The following is a 27580-nucleotide window of genomic DNA, read 5'->3' as shown; positions in this document are numbered from 1 at the left end:
CCTGAAAGGGTATGAATGAATACCCTTGACTTTTGGGGTTGTGTGGAACCCTGAAATCTGTTTTTCCACATTTATGAATATTAAACGATTTTATTTTCAAAGGTGAATATATATATATATATATATTTCTCAAACCGTCCAGATTGTATTCGATACGTTTATGATGCGTCTGGAGGCTTGAGAGTGAAATTATACAAACTGATAAGTAATTTGAGCTTCACTGTAGCGTATACACATTTTTGGGGGGGAACCCCAGTACGGAGAACAATGTGTCTCTGCAACATTCACCACAGCTCTTAGTGAATATATATCATATATATATAATTACAATATTCTTTACCTATCCATCAACCATAATTGTCTAGCCATATGTTCTTATGAAGCATCCAAAGTATGTGAAATACATATATATATGTGACAGTGAGAGCTTTCAATTCAGCCCTGTAAATGTAATAGTTTGCTTCTGTTGAGATTAAAGTTACTGCCCTTTTTAAATTTAAGATCAGTGAGGTTCAAACTTTTATTAGGGCTAACCCAGGTCAGTTTTGCTCAGGCTTTTAGTTTTGCAGTTATAAATGTACCTATGGATAAAAATGTTACACAGACATGGCATTGTTCAGAGTCCAAGTTCACACAGTTCTATTCATATATGACACTTGCTTTTACCTTGCTATATTTAATACAGGTGTGATGATGAAAGTGACTAATTTCTTTGTTAATTTTTCTCTAGTCTAAGTAGGAAGTGGAGGTATTAGGGGCATCTTCAAAACAAAGTTTAAGATCAGTATATCATGAGCGTAGTGACACAACTCACACGTGACTAATCAAAACAAGGAAGATGCAGCAGTTTCGTTTTGATATACGATATGTATATATATTTATGTTAATTTTACTTGATTTCTTTTCCAGAAGCCAGTGTAGACCACGCTTGGACAAGAACAAGATTAGACTTCTGATCATTGCGGATTCAGAAAAAGGACGGGTTCCCTACTTTGATTCCAATGCCATTCAAAGGATTGAGGATAAACAGCTTGATCAGGTAATTGTGTAATGATATACATTAAATAACAAGTGTATGGTGTCGTTCTTATGTTATGAAGCAGACATCAAACACACAGAATAACCATGCAACTAATGAGTAATGCTGTAATGACATTTGCATCTGGATTCAATCATTCACGCAGACACACAGCTGTACTTTTACAGTTGTAGCTTTCAAATGTAGTGTAAGATTTTTCACTGATTCTGGTGGTTCAGCTTGGAGTGGTAAACCTGATGTTTGGTTAACTTTATCTTTCTTTTTGTTACTAAATTAAAATTAGCTTAGATCTTGTTGATACTGTAAGTGTAACTGTAGTGTAAACTTAAGACATAGAGGGCTATGAATTTTAATTTTAATTACTGCATTCATTATGTTCGTGTGTGCAGCAGAAGAAGCTGTTCAAGTCTACAGCCAGGCTGGTTCCTGGCAAAAATTCAGCCGAAGATGCCTTAAACCAGACAGGATCCCATGGCAGCAATGGGGTGAAATATCAGGTACGTAATAGTTTGTGATTTAATTTGTTAGAATCTATGGGGTTGTTTTTTTTAGCTTTGCGACTGTTCTGTTTACATTCATATCTTTATCACTGCAGAAGCTGTTGTAGATGAACCGTATTTGACGGATTACAAGACACACCGTTTTATAAGCCGCACCCCCGACTTTTAAAAAAAAATTGGGACGAGCCACGTATAGGCCGCGTCACTATATTAGCCGCCGTCGAAAAAAATATAATCAGATCGTGTCAATCAATCAAAACAACCAGGCAAACGAAAGTACGGTATTTGGCGAAATCGGCTCCGAGAATAAACAAGTGAAACAAAGAAGAAAAGTGAAAAAGTTTGAAGAAAAATATCCCACACACAATTTGTAACCAACACACACATGTAGTCCCGCCCGGAATAAGCTTTTTTGGGATGATTAACGACTTTTGCGCACATTTCGAGCAGACGAAAACACAACATGGCGGCTCTCGCTCCTCCAACTATCGCGAGACACAAAAAAAACAAAATCTCGCGGGCACGAGATCCTGATACATCCAGTGTTTCTCTGTACGCTATCTTGTCACGACGACTTGTTGACAAACGAAGATTCGCGAAAGAAAGAGAAAAGCGCCGAGTCTTGAGTAGAGAGCTAATAAAGTACCGGTAATCGCTAATCGAGCGAAATGAAAATCCGCAGCGACTTCCATTAGGTGAATGCTATTCAAGTTTAGGTAACGTTTTAGCCGCATCTTTTTATAAGCTGCAATGCGATTTAAAAAAAAAAAAAAGTTGCGGCTTGTAGTCCGTCAAATACGGTACTTGACACTGCTCTCTTGGAGTAGGGTAGCTTCTTGATGAAGGTTGATCATGTGCATCGGATGTAGTGTTTTGGGCTTGAATTGTGTAAACTATTCGATGTAGATAATAGATATACAGGGTGGGCCATAAAAAGTGTCCACATTTAATTTGTTAATATTTTTCCTGTAAAGTGATATTTTCTTTTCTGTTTCAGATAGAATTTGAGACAAGCATCTTAGAATTCTTTTAAAGCCTGAATGGATCGCATTCCAGTACAGGAAAGGACCAAAATCGTTGAACTTTACTTTGCTACCAATTCTGTGGTTCTCGCCCAGCGCGCTTTTCGGAGAGAGTTCCCTGGCACACACTGTCCATGTGCGAGAACTGTGAAGCGCCTCGTGGATAAATTCAGGGTTATGTCCTTTATTGTTATCTGCGAGACTACCAGTGTTCCTGAATTTATCCACGAGGCGCTTCACAGCTCTCGCACATGGACATGTGTGCCAGGGAACTCTCTCCGAAAAGCGCGCTGGGCGAGAACCACAGAATTGGTAGCAAAGTAAAGTTCAACGATTTTGGTCCTTTCCTGCACTGGAATGCGATCCATTCAGGCTTTAAAAGAATTCTAAGATGCTTGTCTCAAATTCTATCTGAAACAGAAAAGAAAATATCACTTTACAGGAAAAATATTAACAAATTAAATGTGGACACTTTTTATGGCCCACCCTGTATATCTTTGGTACATGTCACCAATCTGCAGGATGTTTGTTGTTGTTAGGAGGGGGGGGGGGTTGTGGTAGGAAGATGTGCTTAGAGTTAAACATTTAGCCTTGATTCTTGTCTTTTGTCTTGTCTTAGACTCTGGCCTAATTTTCTAATTTTCTCTGGTTGGTATCTGGTTTGTAATAGAGTATTCATGTTTACGGAGACTAGTTTGTAGAAGGTTTTTAAAACACATTGTAGTTACAGGTCTGTAGTTTTGACTGTGAAAATGTTTTGTGTGTTCCAGTTTCAGAAGGTGGGGAGTGATGTGAAACTGTTGGAGGAGATGATGTTTGGAGCTGTTGCTATGGCCTACAAAGGATCCACCCTCAAAGTGCATCACATCAGGTATTAAAAACTATATTGTGTGTGTGTGTGTGTGTGTTTGTGTGTGTGTGTGTGTGTGTTTGTGTGTGTGTGTGTGAAAGCGAGAGAGAGAGAGAGAGAGACTCACAGTCACATAGTGTGTCGGACGAGGCATAAACAAGCATTTGTGGTCAAGCTGAGCAAGCAGTTTGTATAAATTCCTGTGTATTTTGCTGACCTTTTTATGAATCCCCCACACCCTCCCTGCATCAAAAGCTGCTGTTTTCCTGTATTCAGTCCAAAATGTGTCGGAGATAAAGAGTGAGAGATACAGATCCACTGCTATCAGGAAAGGAGCAGATTGACACAGTTTGCATTTGTTGAACTTAAATGATAGATGAATCATGAACTCAAAATAGGACATGCAGCGTGAAAGTGTTGTCTGTTTAGTGACAGGTAATTAGATATTGTATCTATAGGCGTTATCACTTTACATTATATCTTTGTTCTTGGTTTGAGTGTGCCCACATTCCACTTGAGTAAGTACATAGACATTACCCGCTAGTACGAGTTAGTCGTGTGACATTACCCGCTATTACGAGTTAGTCATGTGACATTATCCGCTATTACGAGTTAGTCGTGTGACATGACCCGCTATTTCGAGTTAGTCGTGTGACATTACCCGCTATTACGAGTTAGTCGTGTGACATCACCCGCTATTACGAGTTAGTCGTGTGACATTACCTGCTATTCAGACTTGGTCGTGTGACATTACCTGCTATTCCGACTTGGTCGTGTGACATTACCTGCTATTCAGACTTGGTCGTGTGACATTACCTGCTATTCAGACTTGGTCGTGTGACATTACCCGCTATTCAGACTTGGTCGTGTGACATTACCTGCTATTCAGACTTGGTCGTGTGACATTACCCGCTATTCCGACTTGGTCATGTGACATTACCCGCTATTTCGACTGCTATTCAGACTTGGTCGTGTGACATTACCTGCTATTCCGACTTGGTCGTGTGAGATTACCCGCTATTCAGACTTGGTCGTGTGACATTACCCGCTATTCAGACTTGGTCGTGTGACATTACCTGCTATTCAGACTTGGTCGTGTGACATTACCTGCTATTTATTTATTTATTAAGGAGATTTCTATAGCGCATAACTAAAAGCACTATGCGCTTTACAATATCACTAGGTAAAAGCACACGCTATTCAGACTTGGTCGTGTGACATTACCTGCTATTCAGACTTGGGCTTGTGACAGACGTTTTCTTACACAAGAGATTACGTTGATTGTCTAACGAAGCCGTCAGGCGTCAGGTGTTTAGCTTTTGTTGGTATGTGCTGTTTGGTTCAAAATAAGTTTATCTTTTTTCATGGAAAGATTCATAAACGTTGGTTGATACTTTGTTGAATGCATTCAACCAGAAAAGACACGAAACGCATTGAAAATTTCTGCGCGCATGCGTGTGTAGTGTATGTGTGAAAGGGCAATTGTGTTTTTCAGTCTTGTTTTGTGCCTGTTATTTCGTCCCCAAAAACTCATTTCTGTCTTTGCCTATGCTGTGAGACATAATCGCTATTACGAGTTAGTCGTGTGACAGAGAGTTTTCTTGCACACTCGACTGCTGCTGTCTCACTTCGGCTACGCCGTCGTGAGACATCTACAGTCTCGTGTGCAAGAAAACTCTGTGTCACACGACTAACTCGTAATAGCGGGTAATATCACATGTTTACTGTGATTACGTGGTGGCTTATTGATTTGATTTTTGTTTAATCTGCTGATAATGTACTCAAATGTACTTGACTTTGTCTACAGGTGCCCACCCCAGCTGGTTGTCACCAAAGTGTTTTATCCGCAGAAACCCAAACCAGAATCAGTCAGGTAAATATCGTTCAATCCCCCGAAATCGGCGTATGCTGCCTTAATGGCGGGGTAAAAACGGTCATACACGTAAAAATCCACTCGTGCTAAAAAACGTGAGCGAACGTGGGAGTTTCAGCCCATGAACGAAGAAGAAGAAGAATATCGTTCAAATGTTTGTTTTTCTGTGGCTAGCATAAAAACATCTTCAAAGCAACTGATCTACCCGCCCCTTTTTCCTTGGTTTTCAAATTGTCTTATCTTAAAAATTTAAAATAAACAAATGTTTTACTGTGTGCAATACATTATTTCTGATGAATCCCCCCCCCAAAAAAAAACCAACAACAAAAACACCACACCCCAAAAACACCACACCCAGTTTTTGTTGTTCGCTGATGAGTAGCATTAACTGAAGTGCATAGAAGAAACAGTAAGGTGAGTCAGAGACAGATGGAGATGGTGCTCCTTTCATCATAAGTACCACTCATAATGGGGTTTTTCATGAGTACACATGCACTCACACACACACACTTCTCTTTCTCACATATATACGTAGAAGAAACATGCATGCAGTTAGGTGAGTCAAAGACAGATGGAGATATTGCTCCTTTCATCACAAGTACCACTCATAATGTTTTTCATGAGTACACATGCACCCACACACATACTATCTCTCTCTGTTTTTCATGAGTACACATGCACCCACACACATACTATCTCTCTCTGTTTTTCATGAGTACACATGCACCCACACACATACTATCTCTCTCTAACATTTTCATAGAAGAAACAGTTAGGCGAGTCAAAAAAAGAATTGGAGGTGTGAATGTAAGTGTTGTTTTTGGATTGCAGTGGTGAAGGGGATTCTGACTCAGCACCAAACAGTCTGTCTAGTTCCTATGCTGACCCTCTTGGAGACTTTCCCACTCCACGCTGCAAAGTAAAAAGCAGCCACGGTGAGTTCCTTGCTTTTGGTTTTATAGAAAAATGATTTTGAAATCGTGAGATGCACAGTAATTTTTGACAGCATCGGAATTGATGAAATGTTGATCCCATGCATTGTGACTGAAAAGAACACATGCTTATTTTTTGTAGCACAGGACATGTTTATCTTATGCGTTGTCATTGATAAAGTATGTTAAAGTCTGCACTAAAACTCTTAACGCAAGTCAGGTTTTCGTTTTTTGTATAAAACAAATTTGTCATTTATTGCATTATTACTCTTGCCTCTAAGGAGAACCAATCATAAGGCCCCCCCAAAAAATAGGTCTGTTTACGGTAACATAGGGTGGAAAAATAGGGTCGGTAGGTCGGCTTTTTTATTTATTTTTATTTTTTTTTTTCATTTTTTTATTTATTTTTTTTTCTCTCCCCTCTCTATGATGTTTCACAGTTCATTTCTTCTCATCAATCCCTGTTTTTGCCCAACATAACTATAAACAGTACTTTGAGCTTACCTCCCTTCTGTCGTCTGCTGTTTGAGCGCAAACAGCTCTATTTTGGATGGTTTTTTGGGTTTTTTTTCAGACGATCCAAAAAAAAGATTAGGGTCGGGCCTAAAAACTAGGTTCGGTCGGGTTACCGTAAACAGACCTATTTTTTTTTGTGGCCTAACTGAATTAAAATGGATTTTGTTGCTTCGTTGTTGTTTTGCGATATGTTCTGTAATACAGTGCATTTTGCTTTCTTTCTTCAGTGATGAGCAATCCAATGGATGTGCCCACGGTGAGGGAGAGTTTTGTTGACAGTGCGGATGAGGACAGTGGACTGTATTCCTGTAAGTATTCTCTTTCCTTGTCTGTACTGGGTAAAAATTTCATAGCAATTACAGCAGAACCCCCCTTTTAAGACCTCCAAATATCGGAGACAATCAGGTCTTGAAAAGGAGGGAGTCTTAAATCGGAGGTAAATTTACTGAGGCTATGAACAGAAAAATCCGACAATATTAAAGTCTTAAAAAGGAGGAAGTCTTCAATTGGGGGGGGGGGGGGGGGGGGACTTAAAATGGGGGTTCCACTGTAGCAATTATGGGTCTTCTTCTTCTTCTCGATCGCTCATTCCGTTGTCGTCTGTCATATGAGCGTTGATGCGTTGAGCTGTCGTTATGCGCCATACATGGCCCAGCTCATCCGGCTTCAGCGTGTTTTTATATCGGAGTGATCCTTCTCCTAGACTGGTGGCTTTACAGGGCTGTCGAGTCCAGTCTACCCGGCTATTTGGCCATAGCTGGCTGGTTTGTTTATCTGAGGTGACCTTCCCCAGGGCTAGAACTTAAAATGCGGCTCTTGTTCGCATGATGCTCCCGTCATTGGACACCTGGGGTATTTCTTGAGTGTAACAGTGCCACCTGTTACCTCGCCCCATCCTGTTGGAAGCACCGCCAGTTGGTCCGCGACTGCTTATTCGTCCTGGCAAGCCTGGCTTATTTCGCAGCTAACCTCCATATCTGAAGGCCATCACACTATCCGCCACCTGTGAACGCGCCTGGTTGGGGGTGGTCGCCCCCACTGTCCCAGGGCAATTATGGGTGATATTCAGTAATTCACTGCATGAGAGTATGATTGGTGACAATAGATTAATAGAATATGATTGTGTGACATTTTAGTTTAGTTGCCTGTGTTTCTATTGGAGAAAGGGGTCAGGGCTTGTTTTGTCACACTGAGTCTTAATATTTGACATTTTTGACTGATGTTTGAACTGTTCGTTTATTGTTGCAGAACTAATTGATAATGTGAGAATGTTGTTTTGGTTCTATACTTTGAAGCTCACTCTGATTAACCTCACTTGCTCTTGTAATCACAAAGTTAATTACATGGCCCCTTATACTTTTGTGTTGTGCATGTGATGGCGGTATTGTTGTTGTTAGTGCATGTTGCTCACCTGACTAACTGAGGTGATATTTTGTTTAAAGTTTATCCTTTGAGTGTCATAGTGAAGACTTTAAAGAAGAAAATGGTGCTTGCAGTGACCTCTAGTGGCAGCTTCCAGTCCCTGTTCCCGTCGCCTAGCAACAACAGTGCAAACAGCTACAACAGTCTTCACCGACGCTGGATGCGATGCCAGACAACATCGCTGCAGCGACGGTGGGATTCCCAAGAAACTCTCAACAGCGCGGAGGTGGGTGTTTCTTTCTTTTTTCTTTCTTTTTTTTATCTTTAGATGGGTGGTGATGTTCCTTTTTATTTTCCTCAGACTTTGTTCAACTGTTTTGTTCCCTAAGGTTTATGTTATGTTTTGTTCCCTAAGGTTTATGTTATGTTTTGTTCCCTAAGGTTTATGTTATGTTTTGTTCCCTAAGGTTTATGTTATGTTTTGTGGGTTGGGTGTTCAGAAAATTATGATCATAAACCATCCTAACCAAAACTACACCTGAAAAACTTTCCAGAATTAGGAGTATTATTGTGGTGATTTTCCTCCGAAAGCGGCGTATGGCTGCCTAAATGGCGGGGTAAAAACGGTCATACACGTAAAAGCCGTGGGAGTTTCAGCCCATGAACGAACAAACAAACATTGTGGTGATCAACAAAGATTAAAATCTGTCTGTCTTTTGTCTGTCTGGCTTAGACTTAGTGTCTGCCCTTTCTCAGAGTATGTGTAAATGTGTGTGTGAGTGTGATGGTGAACATTTTGATCACTTCCTTCAGACTTCTTGGATGTAGGAATACACTCATGCATATCTATACATATACTTTAGTTGCAAAGTTTTCCAAATGCAATTTTAATATTTACAAAAAAAGTTTTTTGATTTGTCGATTGATGAATGTCTGTCAGTTTTTGTAATACGAACTGATCTGTAGTTTGCGGATATAAGAACATACTTGTCTTTTTTCAGACATCACACATTCCAAAGAAGAAACAGATCAAACTGGCCATTGGAATTCTGTTCAGCACAAGCGACGGGAAAAACGAGGAAAAGGACACCGAGGAGTACAGGTGAGTGTTTGAAATTATTGTTGCACTGCGTTTTTGTCTTTCTGGTTCAAAGGGAAATTCACTTTTCAATTTCACTTAGTCAGCTTGGAGTATCTTTGGTAGTGGGAACATTTTAAGTTGCTTGTATTTTTGGGTTGAAAATGTATCTTCAAAAGTGCATGTTGCATAGTGACCAGTCACATATATATATGCATAGCTTTACTGAGTGCTGTGTTTGAAATGGACTGCACTGTTTTATCACGTATTTAATGGTATTTATTTTTATTTCTGTTGCACAGAATGTTCCAGAACTTTTTCTTTGCACACATGGCGCTAATTGATCAACTATTTAATGGTACATGTATTTATTTTTACTTCTGTTGCACAGAATGTTTCAGAACTTTTTCTTTGCACACATGGCGCTAATTGATCAACTATTTAATGGTACGTGTATTTATTTTTACTTCTGTTGCACAGAATGTTCCAGAACTTTTTCTTTGCCCACATGGCGCTGATTGAGGGTCATGTAGAGAACCTGCGTGGTGCAGTTGAACGAGCGAGCTTCACGGGACGAAACATGGTGCAATCTATTTTTGAGGTTTGTACATGCTGAGAATGCTGTAGTTTTTCCATTCTTTAACAGTTTTCAGAAGTGTTGCTTTAGACGGGCGCAGTGGCCTAGTGGATAAGACATCGACCTTCTTATCGGAAGGTCGTGAGTTCAAATCCAGGCTGCGGCGTCCTCGTGGGATAAGGGTGGAGATTTTTCCGATCTCACAGGTCTACTTATGTGCAGATCTGCTATTGCCTTATCTCCCTTCGTGTGTACACGCAAGCACAAAACCAAGTGTGCACGGAAAAGATGCTGTAATCCATGTCAGAGTTCGGTAGGTTATAGAAACACAAAAATACCCAGCATGCTTCCCCTGAAAGCGGCGTATGGCTGCCTGAATGGCAGGGTAAAAATGGTCATACACGTAAAAACCCACCCGTGCAAAAACAGGAGTGAACATGGAAGTTTCTTCCCATGAACGAAGAAGAAGTGTTGCTTTGAACTGCATGCATAGATAGCCATCGTCTCGATGAAGGAAACTTTTGTCCTTAATTAAAGGCAATGCTGTGTATTGAGAACCATCTGTAAATGGAGTCATATTTGGTTGTAGCACATTTATATTTTTGCATTGATTTTTTTTTCTATTTCCATCATACCATCGGGGGCCTGGTAGCTCAGTTGGTAGAGAAATGGATTTGTGATCCTAGGGTTTTGAGTTCAAATCCAGGCCAGGACGGACATGGGTCAATTTGATGTGCAGACTCAGAGATGGTATCCATGTTCCACCCCTGTGTCACCACTGTGGCACATAAAAGACCTCGGTCATTGTGCCATAAGTGCCGGTGGCTGATTACAACTAAACACGCACACACCTGGGTAGTGCGACTCTGTTGCTGCTAGCTTTCATCTGGGAGGAAGAGACCGGCATTTCCAAGCGATTAGACAATAAAGTTATGAAAATGAAAGAGTGCTTGTTGTTGCTGTTTCAGTCACTGGACCAGTTCAGGGATGCTATGTTTGACCTGTATATGGGCCCCAGACTGCGAGAACCAGTGTGGCTCAACATGATGTCCAACATCAGCTACCGCTACGCTCTGTGTGAGCACTTTGTGTCCGAGTTCATGTTTCTGGCTGCCAAGTACGACAACAAGTCCACCAAGTTGTGAGTTGTTTTGTTTGTTAACTGTTTGCTTGGTAGTTGATTGATTTGCTTTTTGAGTCACTTGAGAAAAAGTGACTCTATGTAATCGGTCAGTGTTAGTCTGTCCGGCCGGCTGGCCGGCCGTTCATCCGGCCGGCCGGCCGGCCGGCCGTCCGTAGACACCACCTTAACGTTGGACTTTTCTCGGAAACTATCAAAGCGATCGGGCTCATATTTTGTTTAGTCGTGACCTCCAATGACCTCTACACTTTAACGATGGTTTCGTTGACCTTTGACCTTTTTCAAGGTCACAGGTCAGCGTCAAAGGAAAAATTAGACATTTTATATCTTTTCTCGGAAACTATCAAAGCGATCGGGCTCATATTTTGTTTAGTCGTGACCTCCAATGACCTCTACACTTTAACGATGGTTTCGTTGACCTTTGACCTTTTTCAAGGTCACAGGTCAGCGTCAAAGGAAAAATTAGACATTTTATATCTTTTCTCGGAAACTATCAAAGCGATCGGGCTCATATTTTGTTTAGTCGTGACCTCCAATGACCTCTACACTTTAACGATGGTTTCGTTGACCTTTGACCTTTTTCAAGGTCACAGGTCAGCGTCAAAGGAAAAATTAGACATTTTATATCTTTGACAAAGTTCATCGGATGTGATTGAAACTTTGTAGGATTATTCTTTACATCAAAGTATTTACATCTGTAGCCTTTTACGAACGTTATCAGAAAAACAAGGGAGATAACTAGCCTTTTCTGTTCGGCAACACACAACTTAACGTTGGGCTTTTCTCGGAAACTATAAAAGTGACCGGGCTCAAATTTTATGTGAACGTGACTCATTGTGTTGTGAATAGCAATTTCTTCCTGTCCATCTGATGCCTCATATAATATTCAGAACTGCGAAAGTGACTCGATCGAGCGTTTGCTCTTCTTGTTAAATTACATTTTAATTGATTTGTTTTTTAAATTACATTTTGTGTACAGACCTCCAAAAATTGGAGCATATCAGGACTTAGAAAGGAGGTAGTCTTAAAATGGGGGCAAATTTACAGAGGTTATGAAAAAAAAATTGCAATAAACAGCGTCTTAAAAGAGAGAGAGTCTTCAAAGGGGGGTTCCACTGTATTCTACATTGTATGTTGTTGATTGTTTGCTCATGTCAGTATTGTCTGTGTTGTGATAAAAATGTGTGTGAATGTACAAAATCAAGAAGCAGGCCTTGGGTTTGTAGTGCTAGAGGTAACAGTGAGAGCTTTTCAGCTGTCTGCAAACCTATTGATTCCTATGCCCTGCCATGATACAGAGTACTAGTCTGAAATTTATTATGATGCGTTATACTGCATCCCTTTTTATTCTTGAACATTTTTGTTTGTTAAATTGATCAAAAGAAAGCTAGGTGAGAATCACCTATCACCTGCAGTCACTATTTTAGTATTTAGTTGTAAATTTAAACATTTGTTTTTATCTTGTGTAGAGCAGCTTTTTCTGGTGTTTTTTGAAGCTTTAGAGTATGTTGCTAGTTTTTAGTGTATGTATTTTTAATTGCTGTCTAGTGTTGTATTTAAATTAATGTCGTTGATCAATTTTTATAGATGCGAACGGGTTGGGTGTGTATGGCTGGAGTGAATGTTTCTTAACCGCAATGTCAAGACAAATTCCCAACCTCGGGCAATTACAGATTGTGTAATTTGTTGCAGCTTTGTGAGTACGTTACTGTCAGCGGTACTGACCTATCACCTGGCCTGGGTGGCGACTGTTACACCTGGTGATTGCACCCCCTCCAAAACCTACATGGACAAGCATTCAGCCAAATGGGTGAGCATGTTCATTAAGCCTTCTAAGTTCTTCTGTCAAAGTGTTGGGCAAATAAAAATATTTGATGCACAGTATGCAGCATTAAAAGTGACACCTACACAAATGAGGCACTCTTTCGCTCAACATTTCAAGCTTCAACTTATTTCTTATTCTCTGTATGAAACTATCGTTAGGTTACCAATGCACAGAAAAAAACACTTGGACACAATTAATGTAGCTGTTGACGGCTCAGTTGTGTTTTTAAAGACGGCAATAACCTATGATACCTGAAGACATCAAGCGGCCAGCGTCGGTTGATGACTTAAGGCATCATGCGGTAGGGGTCATGTGATGCTTTTGGTTTTGGTGATGGGATGTCTTCAAAGTCAGGGGTTACAAAACAAGGATATTTGATTTGCACCTTGCTTTCTTTTTATCAACTGTCACACTTTTTATGATTACAATTCCTTAAAAATCAGGTGAGTGTTTGCATTCCAAATGTACATGACCTTTTAACTCACTTTTTTTATTTCAGATTGACACCCTTGCAAAGACCCATCCTTATAATCCGCTGTGGGCACAACTTGGGTAAGTGTGTGTGTGTGTGTGTGAAAGAGAGACTTGCTTGGCTATCTTGTTCAAAGTGTGTGAAAGAGAGACTTGCTTGGCTATCTTGTTCAAAGTGTGTGAAAGAGAGACTTGCTTGGCTATCTTGTTCAAAGTGTGTGAAAGAGAGACTTGCTTGGCTATCTTGTTCAAAGTGTGTGAAAGAGAGACTTGCTTGGCTATCTTGTTCAAAGTGTGTGAAAGAGAGACTTGCTTGGCTATCTTGTTCAAAGTGTGTGAAAGAGAGACTTGCTTGGCTATCTAGTATCTTGTTCAAAGTGTGTGAAAGAGAGACTTGCTTGGCTATCTTGTTCAAAGTGTGTGAAAGAGAGACTTGCTTGGCTATCTTGTTCAAAGTGTGTGAAAGAGAGACTTGCTTGGCTATCTTGTTCAAAGTGTGTGAAAGAGAGACTTGCTTGGATATCTTGTTCGAAATTCAATCTGTCTATACTTTGAAAAGAAAATTCAACAAAGAGGCTAATAATAATAATAAAGTGTATTTATATTGCGCCTATCCCTTACAAAAAACAAAAATATTTGGCTCTAAGCGCATTACAACATGTGTAGGGACTTGGTACAATCAAGTCTGACAAATACAATAACACAATATACTGTCGGTCTCTTAGGTAAAACTGGGAAAAGCAGCTTCGACATTTAAACACTGCTACTAGAAGATCCTCTAACAATGATTTAGCTTTACAATATGCATTTATGTATAAATATAGTTAAAGAACATCGAGTTAATAGGAATTAGAAAAGGTTCTTATAATAAAACTGTCTAGCTAGTGTTTCTGTGGGAACTCTTTAAAGCTGACTTGGGGCATCTTTGTTCATTTGTTGTGCAAGAGTTTGAACAGAAAGGGAGATAAATGTAAAGCACCAAACCTACAATATTTTTAATTGTCATTGCAAAAACTTGGTCATTTAGAAATTCTGTGTATATGCAAATGACCTCCCATTTAAAGACCTACACAATTGAAAAAAAGCAGGTCTTTGTGAGGCGGGAGTTTTAAAATGGAGATAAACTTTCAGAGCTTATGATCAAAAAAGTCTGAAAAAGCTAAATTTTAAAGGGGGGTAGTGTTAAATCGAGGAGTCTTAAGGGTGTTAAAAGTGATTTTTTTGTGTTTCAAAACTCTTGGGTCAAAAATGTTTGTAAAATTATGGTGTTTTTCCCGTTGTTTACAGAGATCTGTATGGAGCTATTGGCAACCCCTTGCGAGTGGCTCGCACGGTTGTGGTTGGACGCAAGGCAGAGCTGGTGAACAAGTTCCTGCATGTGCTGAGTTACTTCATCCGGTGCTCCGATGTGCACGAGGCACCCTACTCCAACTGTCTGTCAGCCCTCCTGGAGTCTGCCTTCTGGAACCAGGGAGCTCCTCCCTCCAGGGGGATTTCCTCGGAGGATGGGAGCGTCACTCCTGTTGAAGCTCCTTCCAGTGCCATTTACGGGTCTTCGCATTGTGTTGACGCTAGTGAGAGTTTGACTTGCAGGAGCTGCGCAAGCGGCACCAATGTTAAACAGTGCGACTCCACACAGCTGAGGAAAGTGGGGTCGCTCAACCCTGAGCGGACTCTTACTCCCGAGTTGCCGAGTTTGAAGAGAGATTCTGGTTTCTGCCGAGACTGTGGGGATGAGAGGACATGGGGTGGTGATGGGGTGGATTCTCAGGGCTGTGATGGGGGTGATGTGTGTCGTAGAGACACGGTGTGTAGCACTTGCCGACACCAGCAAAACCATTCAAACATCTTGACAGTCATCACGGACGCTTCTTGTGCCAGATGCGCAGGGAATGGGTTGGGGGAGGACAGTGGCATAGAGAACAGCGGTAGTTACGACAAGCAGGGCAGCAGCATGGGCCAGTCGGCAGAGGAGTGCAGAATGTCAGCTGTGAACATTGTAGAGGACAGCAGTTCGGAAAACATGAAACTTGTGCGAAGATCTGCTGAGAAAAGTGTGGCGGAGGATTGTGGTCTGGTACACCACAGTCCAGGCCAGATGACAGACAGCAAGCGACCCATGTCCTTGCTGGCCAGGCAGTTGGCGGCCGACAGCCAAGCCAGCGTGGCCATGGAAACGCAGAAAGCCAAGATGAGGGAAGTGCAAAAACAGTTTCTGAGCGGGGGCAGCAGTAGCATGTTTGAGGAGTACTTTGACGGCAGCGCAGAAACGAAGACGATTGATGAAGTCTGTGAGCATCAGCGGGTGGTCAAGCACCCCCTGGTCAGTTCTGGCACCACCAGTCCATCTATCAGTGGCAGAGGTGGGGGAGAGGACGGGGTGGGGGCAGCGTCGGGGGTGCAGCCCAAGATCTCTGTGTCAAGACAGAACAGCACGGACACCAAGCCTCATGTCTCCCGCCCTACCTCACTAAACCCAGCAAGATGCAGGTTAGTGGAAATTAATAAGATTCGATGTTGATGGTGGGAGGAGGGGGGGGGGGAGTGGGAGAGAGAGAGGGGGTGGGTGGGTAAGTAGGTGCAGGATACATATGTGGGTGAAAACAGAAGTGGAGGAGTGAGAGAGAGTACGAAGGAACGAATGGTTTACTGCGTAGGTCGTCGGCCCATTGCAAAAAGGGAACATGGCCTGGAAAAATAAACGAAAAACTTGAAAAATACACATTAGTTGGAAATTGTGATAGAGAGTAAGAATGTGGTGGTGAGTGGGAATCTGCAAACCATTTATGAATGGAGATATGGTTTTCGGCCAGTCATCGAGCTTTGCAGTTGTTGACAGTTCCTGGTATCTTTTTTATTTATTTAAATTTTTTTTGATGCGTAGGGGCCTTTAAATCTTGTGTTGTTGGCAAACCCTGCAACAGAACTCATACAATCGATCAAGGTTTTCCTTCAGAAAAAGAATTGACTTGGAACACTGTGCTTACATTTTGACATGTTTTTCCAGGTCTGTGACACCGACTGAGCTGGAGAGGCGAAGACATTTGTCATCGACAAGCAGCATTGACCCTGACATGTTTGACCCACTGGTACACTGCCAAGAGATACCCATACCTGGGTGAGTCTTCATTTATGTGTTGAAACAAGACTTTCATTAATTACCGCCCTGATATGGCCCTTCATGGTCGGCTGGGCGTCAAGCAAACAAACAAACAAACAAGACTTTCATTAATTGGTTCACACAAGATAGTCATTTATTTCTTCATGCAAGATCTTATATGTTATCTTCATTATCTTAATTTTACATTTTTGACTCAATCAGTCAGTGTCTTTTTCTATTTGTTAGCCAAAGATACTGAGGTCATATTTAAAGACTAGACACCCTTCACGAGATATACTGATAAAAACAAATTTGATATCATTTCTGGTAAGGATCAACAAAATCTTTTTTTATGTATTGGGGCCAGTGGGTGCTACTGATAGTTTTTAACCTGTTTACATTTCACAGTCCCAGTAAAAGAGTTGACTGGGTTTAAAAAAAAAATTGTTCTGGAACTGACGTTGCATTGTGGTTCGTTTGCAGCTTGACTTCCCAGGCAGATCATTTGAGCATACAAGGGTATGACAGAAACTTTGGCCGTTCCTTGCTTGGGGGCTACAGCGACCACTACATGTCTGATTTTGTGCTCCATGGGACGTCGGACACATCGTTCAGACCCAAACTGCTGCATGATCTCCAGACAACCTTGCAGGTAAGATGTGAACCCGATTTGGTATTTGGTCTACTTATTGTCCTTGGGGAATGTGGCCTCCATGAAATTCGGGCTGCTATCCCTGGGGATACCTTGCAGCAGCCAAGTCGCACTACCCACTGTTTTATTTTATTTTTGTTGAATGTGTTAATTTGTGTTTTCGAAGCCCATAGGCTTTCGCAGTGAGCTTGGTATCTTTGTCATGTCCATGCGTGCACACCGGGGTGTTCCGACACCAGGAAGAGTCTGCACACAGTTGACTCTTGGAAATAAATTCATCGCAAAGGATCGTGCTTGATGTTTGATCAGATCGGTGTAAAATACTGTTCTTGTCATGATCACAAACTCGGACTAATTTTGAACCAGGAACTGCTGTAGTAAATACAACTGGCTTCACTGTGTCATTCACCACTCCCTATTCGATGTTTGATCAGGTGAAATCAGTGTAAAACACTGTTCTTGGCATGAGCACAACATCAGACTAACAAAAACACAGCTGAACTACTAGTAGTTCTGTGAATATAAAAGAATCCAGCCACACCTGTCAATCATAACACTGTCACATGCAAATAGCTTTGACTACAACTGGCTTCACTGTCTTTCAGCACTCCATACTTGATGAGCCTGTGGCGGAATCTGTGTGCATCATTGCTGACACGGACAACTGGTAAGAATTGTATTTTCTTTTCACAAATTCAAGTGTCAAACAAATGCGTCGTGAATAAGCTCAGGTGGACTGCAAGTCACACAAGAACAATCTTAACTCGTGAGCGTTATAACTGAGTGTGTGATCAGCACAAACAAGACATCTGAAGAATTGAAAAAACATGTTTAATTGCACATACTGTAATGGGTCTTACTCCAGCCCCTGTATTATTCGGAACTACATAAGAATTTGGCAAAGTAGGAATGAATTGCAATCCTAGGTCCAGTCATGAGCATGCAGCTCCTCCTCTTAAGCATGCTTATTAAAATTGGATTTGGGAAAAATCTCAGGTGTCACCGAGGTGTAGGGTAAAGGAGTGCGTTTTGGGATGTTGAGCGCTTTAAGAGTGCTAATTTTGAAACAGCTTGGTTGGCATTTTATTCAGTCCGAAACAGCTAGGTGGCTAATGTTCTAAAACCAAGAAAGGTAAAGTGTATGGAACATTGTATTACAAACAAAACGAAATACTCTCTAGAAATTTGACTGATCGGTCTTTAAAGCGGACAAAACCAGATACACGACAGGCAAATAATAATGATGTTTTATTTGTTTGTAGGACAGTGGAGGTGGCCAACAGTCGATTGCTTGAGATGAGTTCCTCTGGCACCATGCCTTGGACAACCTCACACCTGGTGGCCAGTCTCATCGAGTCCATGCTGGACCTCAATCGACTCAAGATGAGCGCTGAATTTGTAAGTCATCGCCATATGCAGAATGTTGAAATAATGTGTAGCTACACAGAAAAAGATCGTATGGTTGTGCTTGCTGAATTTGTAAGTCTTTGCCATGTACAAAAGTACACAGAAAAAGATAGCAGGGTCGTGCTCACTGAAGTTGTAAGAAGAATGACGTTTCTACTAAGAAATTGATTTGAAAGTCTCAGTTCACGGTTTTACATGAGAGTAATAAATTCCAGGTTTTTGTTTCCAACGGGTGTACCCATATGATTGGTTCTTGCAAAGTCAGTTTGCTTTGTTTTCAGTTTCACAGTATAACTGTTGGTGGCGTACCCGTCTGATTGGTTCTTTCAAAATCAGTTGCCTTGTTCTCAGTTTAAGGGTATGAAGTGAACTTTGTGCACATATTCTGCTGACAGTGATCCACATTTAATGACTATTGTTTTTGTTTTCAGTGTATCATGCACCTTGAAGACAGAATGCAGGAGATGTACTTCAAGAGTCTGATGCTGGCGGAGTACATCAAGGGTGTCAGGTCACCCAGTCAGCAACAGCTCACTGCCATGTTGGGGTGAGTCAACAAAATAAGCAAATTAATACAGTGGAACCCCCCTTTTAAGACCCCCCAGTTTAAGACGTCCCCCTTTTTAAGACCTTGATTTGATTTTTGGGATTTTTGGAGGTCTTAAAAGGACCTGATTTGTTCCGATTTGTGTACAACAAATTGGGTTCTTCGCAAGGTAGCTTTATAAACAATGTAAGGTCAGGTAACAGCAACGGAGGTTGGCATGTGTTTGATTGCCATGGCTGTCTTGGTGCAAGGTTTGACTCTCCTTTCTGAGAGTATGGAAAACATTAACATGGGCATCAGAAAAATGAATTGGTTTTGGAGATTAGGTGTGTATGGTGCACGTATGCATGTTCTGGTTTGTCAAGTTTTCCTCCCATTGTGACTTTTTTTTTTTTTATAAATGAGCAACAGTTGAAGATTGTTCTGTAGAATAATCTTTGGTCGAACACTGTTTTTTCATCATCTCTTCACTGATTAATTTTTGAACTCATTTTGTTTCAGATTTGATGCCAGTGATCTCCCTTTGCTTCTGTCCATTGCGGGAACGCACACACCCAACTTGGCGCTTGGTTCTGAGGGAAGGATGAGGCCACCGAATTAATGGAGCGTTCCCACAAGTGCTGAGAATAATGCTGCCTTACAGTATCTGCAGTGATGCTGGAAACCACCTGCACAATTGACTGAATGGCAGATTATGAACTTGTATTCTGTCGTAAATTTTAACCGTTTTCCTTTGCTCAGATACACTGCCTTAGTTGTGAGGGAAAAATTTAAAAAGATACCTTGGGAAGTCAAATGATCTCTTTGTCCCATAATTGATCTTTTAATTTTTGAGAATTGATTGTCAGATGGCACTTTTGTGTTTTATGTTAGAGAAGATAAAGCTGCTTGGTATGGACGTCCTCAATGTCAGTTACTCACATATGCATGGGTGCAGCTGGTTTTTGGTTTCATCGGCTGCCAATGTTTTTGTTCCAGGAGAGGGTTTTTTTGGCATTTTAAATACTAAAAAAGCTGGACCCCAACTTTTGCTGGTTTTTGGAATTTTCCAGGTTGCACCCATGCGTATGTGCAGTTTTGTGCAAGTGACAGGGTTTTTGTTTTCTCCAATTTTGTGTTTTGTTTGTGTCTGTGTGTGTACAAAAATGTGTTTGAGATGCTTACGATAAGCAAGAGCAGCAGAAGATAAAGGAGAATCAAGGAAAAAAAGATAATGTTTTTGTGTGTGCAACAGATCACTTTGATCAGCCCCCCAGCCTGATTTTAGCAGGAACGGATGACGTGTGTGACTTGCACTCTTGGAAAGGAAAGGAAAAGCTGTCAGTTTGTTTTTTGTCCAAGTGGTTTTTTTAATGGTTTTTTTAGCAACCTTATTGCAATTGCAGGCAACAGGTGGTTTAGAGGGTTATTAATTAGAATGATACTCTGAGTTCATTGCTGATATATCCCAGGACTGAGCTTTGTTTCAATGCTGTGATATGCACATACACTTGATTATTATTATTATTTTTTTTTTTTCAAATGTCTATGAGCAATATGTCCCGGTGAACTTCGTGTTTTAAACTTGCACCCTTTTGTACAGTGTAGCACATTGTAGCCAGGTAATGGTGAAGGTCTAACAGTATTTAGTTTATATTGCAATGTCTGGCAGTTATAGGGCTCGGGTACTAGATCATCTTTTCCTGCTGAGAGGTGCAGTTGTTAATGTTCAGCAGTTCAAGCTTTGTGTGCTTACAAATAATCAACTGCCAGAAAAGGCTTCTTCTGTGGAAAAATATGTGCATATCTTGTATGCCAAGGAGGTTGTAGCTATCTGAACATGTGTGTGTGTTGTGCATGTGTTTTCTTTCTTTATTTGGTGTTTAACGTCGTTTTCAACCACGAAGGTTATATCGCGACGGGACGCGTGTGTGTGTGTGTGTGTGTGTACCTACTACATAAATGATGGGGGTAATACTTTGGGTTTGTTTTATTAAAAATGTATCATCAAATCATGAACTGTAATGAAGCAGTAGTCGCTGGAAATTATAAAATGTTAAAAAAAAAAAGTAAGTTTTGTCTGTATCCTCATGTTGACTCATGTCATTGTAAAGCTCTAATTGATACATGACACCAAACATTGAATACTATGGACATGGTTGACATTACTGAATATTCAGACAACCTTTTGAGTATACTAGGCGAAAGTGTATGCAGCCTGTTTTAAATAAAAGGAAGCAACAAATTCATAAAGTAAGAGGCAGCCTGTTTCTATGTAAGTATGACACAGTTGTGTAGTTATTGTGTAATTTTGTATTGTCTTAATTGCATGAGCAATGGATTATTACTGCTGAAACTAGGGAAATGCCAGTTCTGTCATTTAATGTGACTGCTTGCCTGAAAGGATCTGCCTGCTTTTTAAGAGAATCGAGTTCTGATTTTCACTGTGGTTTTTGAAGTCCTCTTTTTTTTCTCTGTTTTTCTCCTGTTTTTGTTGAGGTTCTCATGTGAGAGTGTAATTTTGTGCGTGCATCAAGTCTTTGTCTCTGGTAAGATTTTGGTTGGATTATTTTTCTGGTATTAAGTTTGAGGTTTGACGGAGCAGCGAATTGAAATGGCAGATTTGTGTTCAGATGAAGGGACAGTAGAGGCTAACCCCATGCTATTGATATTCTTGGCTGAATTCAGCTATAGAGTAAACTGTTGATAGCTGAATTCAAATATTCAGTGTTGACAAGTTGAAGGTAAAGTATGAGAAGAATCAGCTTCATTCGGGAGAGTGTGATGAAAAACAAGATCTAGGTACCGCATCGATCAGAGATATGTTATGTGCCAGAAGTGGATTAAACTAGAAGTGGACAACCACTATTACATCCAGTCGACTCACGTTCATACAATCACCCATCAGGATTTCCCATTAAGCCGACGTTACTTTAAATAGAATGAGTAGTTGTGGGAAATCGTTCACCAGAGGTACTCGATATTTAGACAACCCTTTGATCAAATGGTATCTTCAGTAATCACTCAAACCTTTGGAATTAATTAAAATGAATAAAATACAAGAATTACGAGTTAAGAAATGACAAAAAAGTTGAGAAAAAAAAATTGGAAAAAAAACCCCGATATTTTAAAAATATTCTTGCTAACTATTCGTATTGAACCCGTGACTGCCAGGTTTGTGGGTGAGCACACTACCACTAAGCCAATCTGGCACACAATTCTCGGGATGAAAATAGAATTTTCAACTTTGAACGTTACATGTGGGTTCTCGAGCATGTTTGACTCCCCGGTTTCCGTTCCTATTTGTGTATTGTACGTTCTGTCGATCTCACTCGAGGTAAGTTAAGTTGATAACTGACCCTATGCGCCCATTTACTTCGTATGGAAAGCAATTTTAAGTAGCATTAATTTCAAGTGTGACTGACATTATGTTGTAGTCTGGCTCCGAAATGCATTGACCAATCGCCGTAAGGTTATGACGTCATTTCTTAAAAGGATTTCCCTGCCCAGAATTCAATATTTTTGATGACATACAAAGGATTTAGTTCGGGACGACTACTCCCTATGGTCGGTTTATTATATAAAGGGAAGCAAGCGCAGACCTGGGAACCCATACGATTTCGCCGTATTTTGTACGCATAATTGTCTAGAATACGAGCAGTACGGTCAGTGTAAAGCAAATACGACGAGAAAAATGCCTGGACAACTTTTCCTTATAAGCTCATCCCAAAGTCGATCCAGTATTTTGACACATGATTACAGTTTTTGTCAGTAAACATTGAAAGAAGCAATTGTTTTAAACGTATTGGTAAACTTAATCGACGGTGCAACGGACGCGTGTGAAACATGTTGTGTGGAGTACGCTCATTTTTCTGAAAATACACCAAGTTTGTTTGAGAATACTCCAAGTGGGAAACAAGGGTTCCCAGGTCTGCAAGCGGTTAAAAACGGGCGTCGACAGAGTCAGTGAAGGGGGATACTAACTTGTAGTTATTATTCATTGTATATGCGCGGAATTTTTGAAGTGACGAATTGTTCTGGCTGGGTGTCTGTCAAGCCAATATTGGGTTAAGTAACATAACATTTTTGACGCAACAGTTACGACATGCATGGTCCATCAGTCGTGAAAAAGTTGTGAAAGAGGAATCTGTCAAATGTTCAAGATTCTATCCTAATCTCTTGAAACGCATAAAAGGTACTGATTAGTTGTCTGTCTAATTGGTGGAAAAATATCTTGAATCTGTTCATGAGGAAGTACTATAGTTCAATGAATTCAGCATTCAGAAAACATCTGCTATTTATCTGAAGATTGCAAACTGGACAAGTGGCAGAGACAGGAGTTTGTGTGTACAGGTACTTCTATAACTTATTGATTTGCACTTCATTCTCTAGTTGTCTTCGTTTTGTCTTTTAGTCTGGTCCATTCTCTAGTTGTCTTTGTTCTGTCTTTTAGTCTGGTCCATTCTCTAGTTGTCTTTGTTCTGTCTTTTAGTCTGGTCCATTCTCTAGTTGTCTTCGTTTTGTCTTTTAGTCTGGTCCATTCTCTAGTTGTCTTTGTTCTGTCTTTTAGTCTGGTCCATTCTCTAGTTGTCTTTGTTTTGTCTTTTAGTCTGGTCCATTCTCTAGTTGTCTTTGTTCTGTCTTTTAGTCTGGTCCATTCTCTAGTTGTCTTTGTTCTGTCTTTTAGTCTGGTCCATTCTTTAGTTGTCTTTGTTCTGTCTTTTAGTCTGGTCCATTCTCTAGTTGTCTTCGTTTTGTCTTTTAGTCTGGTCCATTCTTTAGTTGTCTTTGTTCTGTCTTTTAGTCTGGTCCATTCTTTAGTTGTCTTTGTTCTGTCTTTTAGTCTGGTCCATTCTCTAGTTGTCTTCGTTTTGTCTTTTAGTCTGGTCCATTCTTTAGTTGTCTTTGTTCTGTCTTTTAGTCTGGTCCATTCTCCAGTTGTCTTTGTTCTGTCTTTTAGTCTGGTCCATTCTCTAGTTGTCTTTGTTCTGTCTTTTAGTCTGGTCCATTCTCTAGTTGTCTTTGTTCTGTCTTTTAGTCTGGTCCATTCTCTAGTTGTCTTTGTTCTGTCTTTTAGTCTGGTCCATTCTCTAGTTGTCTTTGTTTTGTCTTTTAGTCTGGTCCATTCTTTAGTTGTCTTCGTTTTGTCTTTTAGTCTGGACTGACCTAATTTTATGATGTAATTACAAGAAATGTGCCATGAATCTGTGAAAGAAAGGTATTACCGAAGTAAAGTAATAATCTCTGGTGCTAACAATGTTACTAACAAATTATCAATGTACAAATGTATGCTGATTTTCCTGTGGAATTATCTTATTTTTTGTCGAGTGTGGCTTTCAAATTTTTTTTTCTGAAATTATTCTGTTTAATTTTTCTTTTGGTTTAAACATAAGTTTATTTTAAGAAAGTTTACAGTCATGACATGTATACAAAGTTCACAGAAACAGCAACAAGCTAGAAGCTTATTGTGGTGTTCCTGCATGACAGTACAACATAAGGCGGTAACGGCTGAACAATTTGTCTCAATAAACCAAATCTATTAATAACGTAATAAACGTTGCATAATGATTATAAAGAAAGACAGTAAAAGGAAGGAAGGAGATGAATAAAAGAAGAGGGATGGGTAGGAGATGTGCAGAAGTTAAAGTTGTTGTCCGGCTTGTAGAGCATTTATTCTGGTTTGCCCAAAACGGCCTGAACGTTCAATGAACGAGTGTACGGTGGAAAAAGTGTTCCTGTTCAAATCTAAAGAATACTGTCTGTCTCCGTTTAAAAGGTGGGGGAGGTGAATTTTTCTTTTAATTACAAATTGAATTTTGGTTTAAACATAAGTTTATTTTAAGAAAGTTTACAGTCATGACATGTATACAAAGTTCACAGAAACAGCAACAAGCTAGAAGCTTATTGTGGTGTTCCTGCATGACAGTACAACATAAGGCGGTAACGGCTGAACAATTTGTCTCAATAAACCAAATCTATTAATAACGTAATAAACGTTGCATAATGATTATAAAGAAAGACAGTAAAAGGAAGGAAGGAGATGAATAAAAGAAGAGGGATGGGTAGGAGATGTGAAGAAGTTAAAGTTGTTGTCCGGCTTGTAGAGCATTTATTCTGGTTTGCCCAAAACGGCCTGAACGTTCAATGAACGAGTGTACGGTGGAAAAAGTGTTCCTGTTCAAATCTAAAGAATACTGTCTGTCTCTGTTTAAAAGGTGGGGGAGGTGAATTTTCTTTTAATTACAAATTGAATTGACCCGATCTCTGTTCTGTGTCCTGGCTTTCTTCACTCTTACATTATTCTTCCAAAGAACTGATTTTTTTAAATAAATTGAAAATTGCTTTATTTTTTGTCAGCTGGGGATATGAAATTCTGATGGCTTGGAGTAGTTGCCTTGCTCCTAGTTTTGAGGTTTGAAACAGGAGAAAGATAAATTTAGCTGCAGATGATCAGGATTGTTGGTAGGATTTATTTTCTTTGGCAAATTTGACAAAATGCCCATGATAGTTTAAGGAATTTTTGAAAGTTTAACACAGTCCTCAGAATCAGCTTTCACCAGCCAAGAAGAAGATTGTCAGCTCTGCCATAACGGTGGCATCGTTTTGGGTGCTTTAAATAAGTTTTAGGTGTTTTGCCGACTGCTGGCGCTAAGCAACATCCATGGATGATGTTTTGCCTATTGTTGATATTAATTAAATGACATTTTAGATGAAATTTCTCTTTGATTGGGAAAAGTAGGTTATTTATGGTGATATTTTTTTCTTTGTCAACATTTGAAAGTGAAGCCCAGTTTGACTTTGCTAACGCATACATGTATATTTTGGACAGATCTGCAAGTGTTATTGTGAAGGTGTATTTTGATGCCAACGCTTGTCATTGTTTGGTTGTATGGGTAGCAGAACTATTTATTGAACTCTGTTTTTGTTTGGTTTTTTTGGGTTTTTTTTTGGGGGGGGTGTTATAATTTAATCATGGTGCTTCATTACTGTAAATAGGGAATCGAGGGCACACTGAACAAATGTCTAAAATAATTGTAATATTTATCCTCACGCTCATTAGATAATTGCCTGTCTTTTTTTGATGTTTTGAGAAAAACGCAAAAAACTTTCTTTAGTTTCTGAACAATCTGCCTATCACATTTTAGTTATAAGTTGCAAATTGCCTATCTGGAGCTGTTACCACGGGATGAACGTGAGATAAAGAGCTGACAGCAACATTTTCATCAGCAAAACTGCATAACAACCCACAAAGAGCTTTTGCATACCGTCACATTATCAAAACAAGTCTTCCGTATTAGAAAGAAAAAGTGCCTAACTCAAGAAACGAGATCAGCAGTTTTGCTTATGTTACCGTGGAAATGGTTTCCGTTGGTCTGAGAGTTTGTACTCTCCAACACATGATAGATACCCTTCCAGTAGCTTCCCCTGTAGTTTCACTACAGAAATGCCTAACACTGAGATAGGTATTTTTCTTATGAGCGTGACCTTATGCTGTAACTGCCTGTAGCTACTAGAACTGATTGATTGTGAAATGCAGTGCCTTACTGTGTATTGGTGCAATTTCCCTCAGATTTTAAAGATGTTGATATGACATGAATGCAGTTTCTGGAAGGAACAACATGTAGTGTATTTATGATAGACACAAATGTAAGAGTGTAAATTATTTAATTACTGTTGTGGAAATACCACTTCAGTTTGCTTAGGAATCTGTTTGAAATGGAAAGTACTGAAGACGAAGAGAATAAAATAAATGATTGATCTTTGATGTTGAGACAACGTGAATGTAAGAGGATTGTGTATGTATGTGTTTGTGTGTGTGTACTCATACCAAATCCTTCAAGACGGTATTTTAGTGAATATCAACTAGATGTCACACTGTGTTTGATGTGTATGTCCCCCAGTCTGTGTGTCTCAACACACGCACGCATTCACACACATACGCACACACACACACAAGCACACATTTATTTGCCAGCAAGGAATTCATGTATATTTTGTATATTTAACGAGGCTGTTGATACAGCATTGATGAATGTGCATCAAGACACACATTTTGTAGTCCTGGCAACCTGAAAGGCAGAGGCCCCAACCTACAGGTTTGCTTCCATACCCAAAACGCCTCCAGACATGGGAACTTGGGAGCAGAGGCAACAGCTCCGCTTGAACCTCAGAAACCAAATGTGCCTCCAGGCACACCGATCCCTTAGACGGCCGAGGCTGTGGCCTCTAAGGTTCTCTTGTACCAAACCGCCTCCTGACTCTGCATCAGATGGCTTGCGCTGGCATCTGCTTACATTGACCCACATTAAGTCACCACCGAGTGGTAGACACAGACGACATTTGGTAGCACTGACTTCCAGCTTCACGGTAATGCGTACCCCTAGCGCGGCTCTGCTTGGGTGGGAATGTTCTGAGCAAAACACTGTACGTGGGGACCGCTGTACGTGTTACTCCATACCCCCCGCCCTCCATGGAACTTCTTGACCCTAACATATTGGGTGGGGAGTTTGCCCAGTCGGTAGAGGCGCTGGCTTTAAAACCGGTTGTTACTATCAGCGTGGGTTCAACCCCCAAGTTCGGCGCGGGATGTGTGTCCGAGAGCCTGTCAACTTTGTGCACTCTCCTCGGTGTCCGAACACCCCCGTGTGCACGCATGCGCACGATAAAGATCCCAGGGTCACAGCGAAAGCCTCAGGCCTTGGAAACACG

At 40.4% G+C, this 27580-nt stretch overlaps 1 protein-coding gene across 2 annotated transcripts in view; it reads left to right on the top strand.

Annotated features, from left to right (window-relative positions):
• Nucleotides 1–26634, top strand: part of LOC138960197 (folliculin-interacting protein 1-like) — a 29570-nt gene extending 2936 nt beyond the window's left edge. For both annotated transcript variants that reach the window (XM_070331978.1, XM_070331977.1), the window contains exons 2-20: nt 910–1039; nt 1429–1536; nt 3332–3432; nt 5219–5284; nt 6116–6219; nt 6960–7040; nt 8229–8380; nt 9096–9196; nt 9653–9773; nt 10718–10890; nt 12583–12700; nt 13215–13267; nt 14474–15676; nt 16194–16304; nt 16770–16938; nt 17544–17605; nt 18201–18336; nt 18777–18892; nt 19394–26634. In XM_070331978.1, coding sequence (XP_070188079.1) covers nt 910–1039; nt 1429–1536; nt 3332–3432; nt 5219–5284; nt 6116–6219; nt 6960–7040; nt 8229–8380; nt 9096–9196; nt 9653–9773; nt 10718–10890; nt 12583–12700; nt 13215–13267; nt 14474–15676; nt 16194–16304; nt 16770–16938; nt 17544–17605; nt 18201–18336; nt 18777–18892; nt 19394–19493 — 3205 coding nt within the window. In that variant the 3' untranslated portion in view covers nt 19494–26634. The remainder of the gene's footprint in view (nt 1–909; nt 1040–1428; nt 1537–3331; nt 3433–5218; nt 5285–6115; nt 6220–6959; nt 7041–8228; nt 8381–9095; nt 9197–9652; nt 9774–10717; nt 10891–12582; nt 12701–13214; nt 13268–14473; nt 15677–16193; nt 16305–16769; nt 16939–17543; nt 17606–18200; nt 18337–18776; nt 18893–19393) is intronic.
• Nucleotides 26635–27580: the final 946 nt, after the last annotated feature.

Source organism: Littorina saxatilis, linkage group LG2 (genome assembly GCF_037325665.1).
Source record: "Littorina saxatilis isolate snail1 linkage group LG2, US_GU_Lsax_2.0, whole genome shotgun sequence".
Lineage (NCBI taxonomy): Eukaryota > Metazoa > Mollusca > Gastropoda > Littorinimorpha > Littorinidae > Littorina > Littorina saxatilis.
The sequence above is the reverse complement of the archived record's forward strand: the minus strand, read 5'-3'. Positions and strand labels throughout refer to the sequence as shown.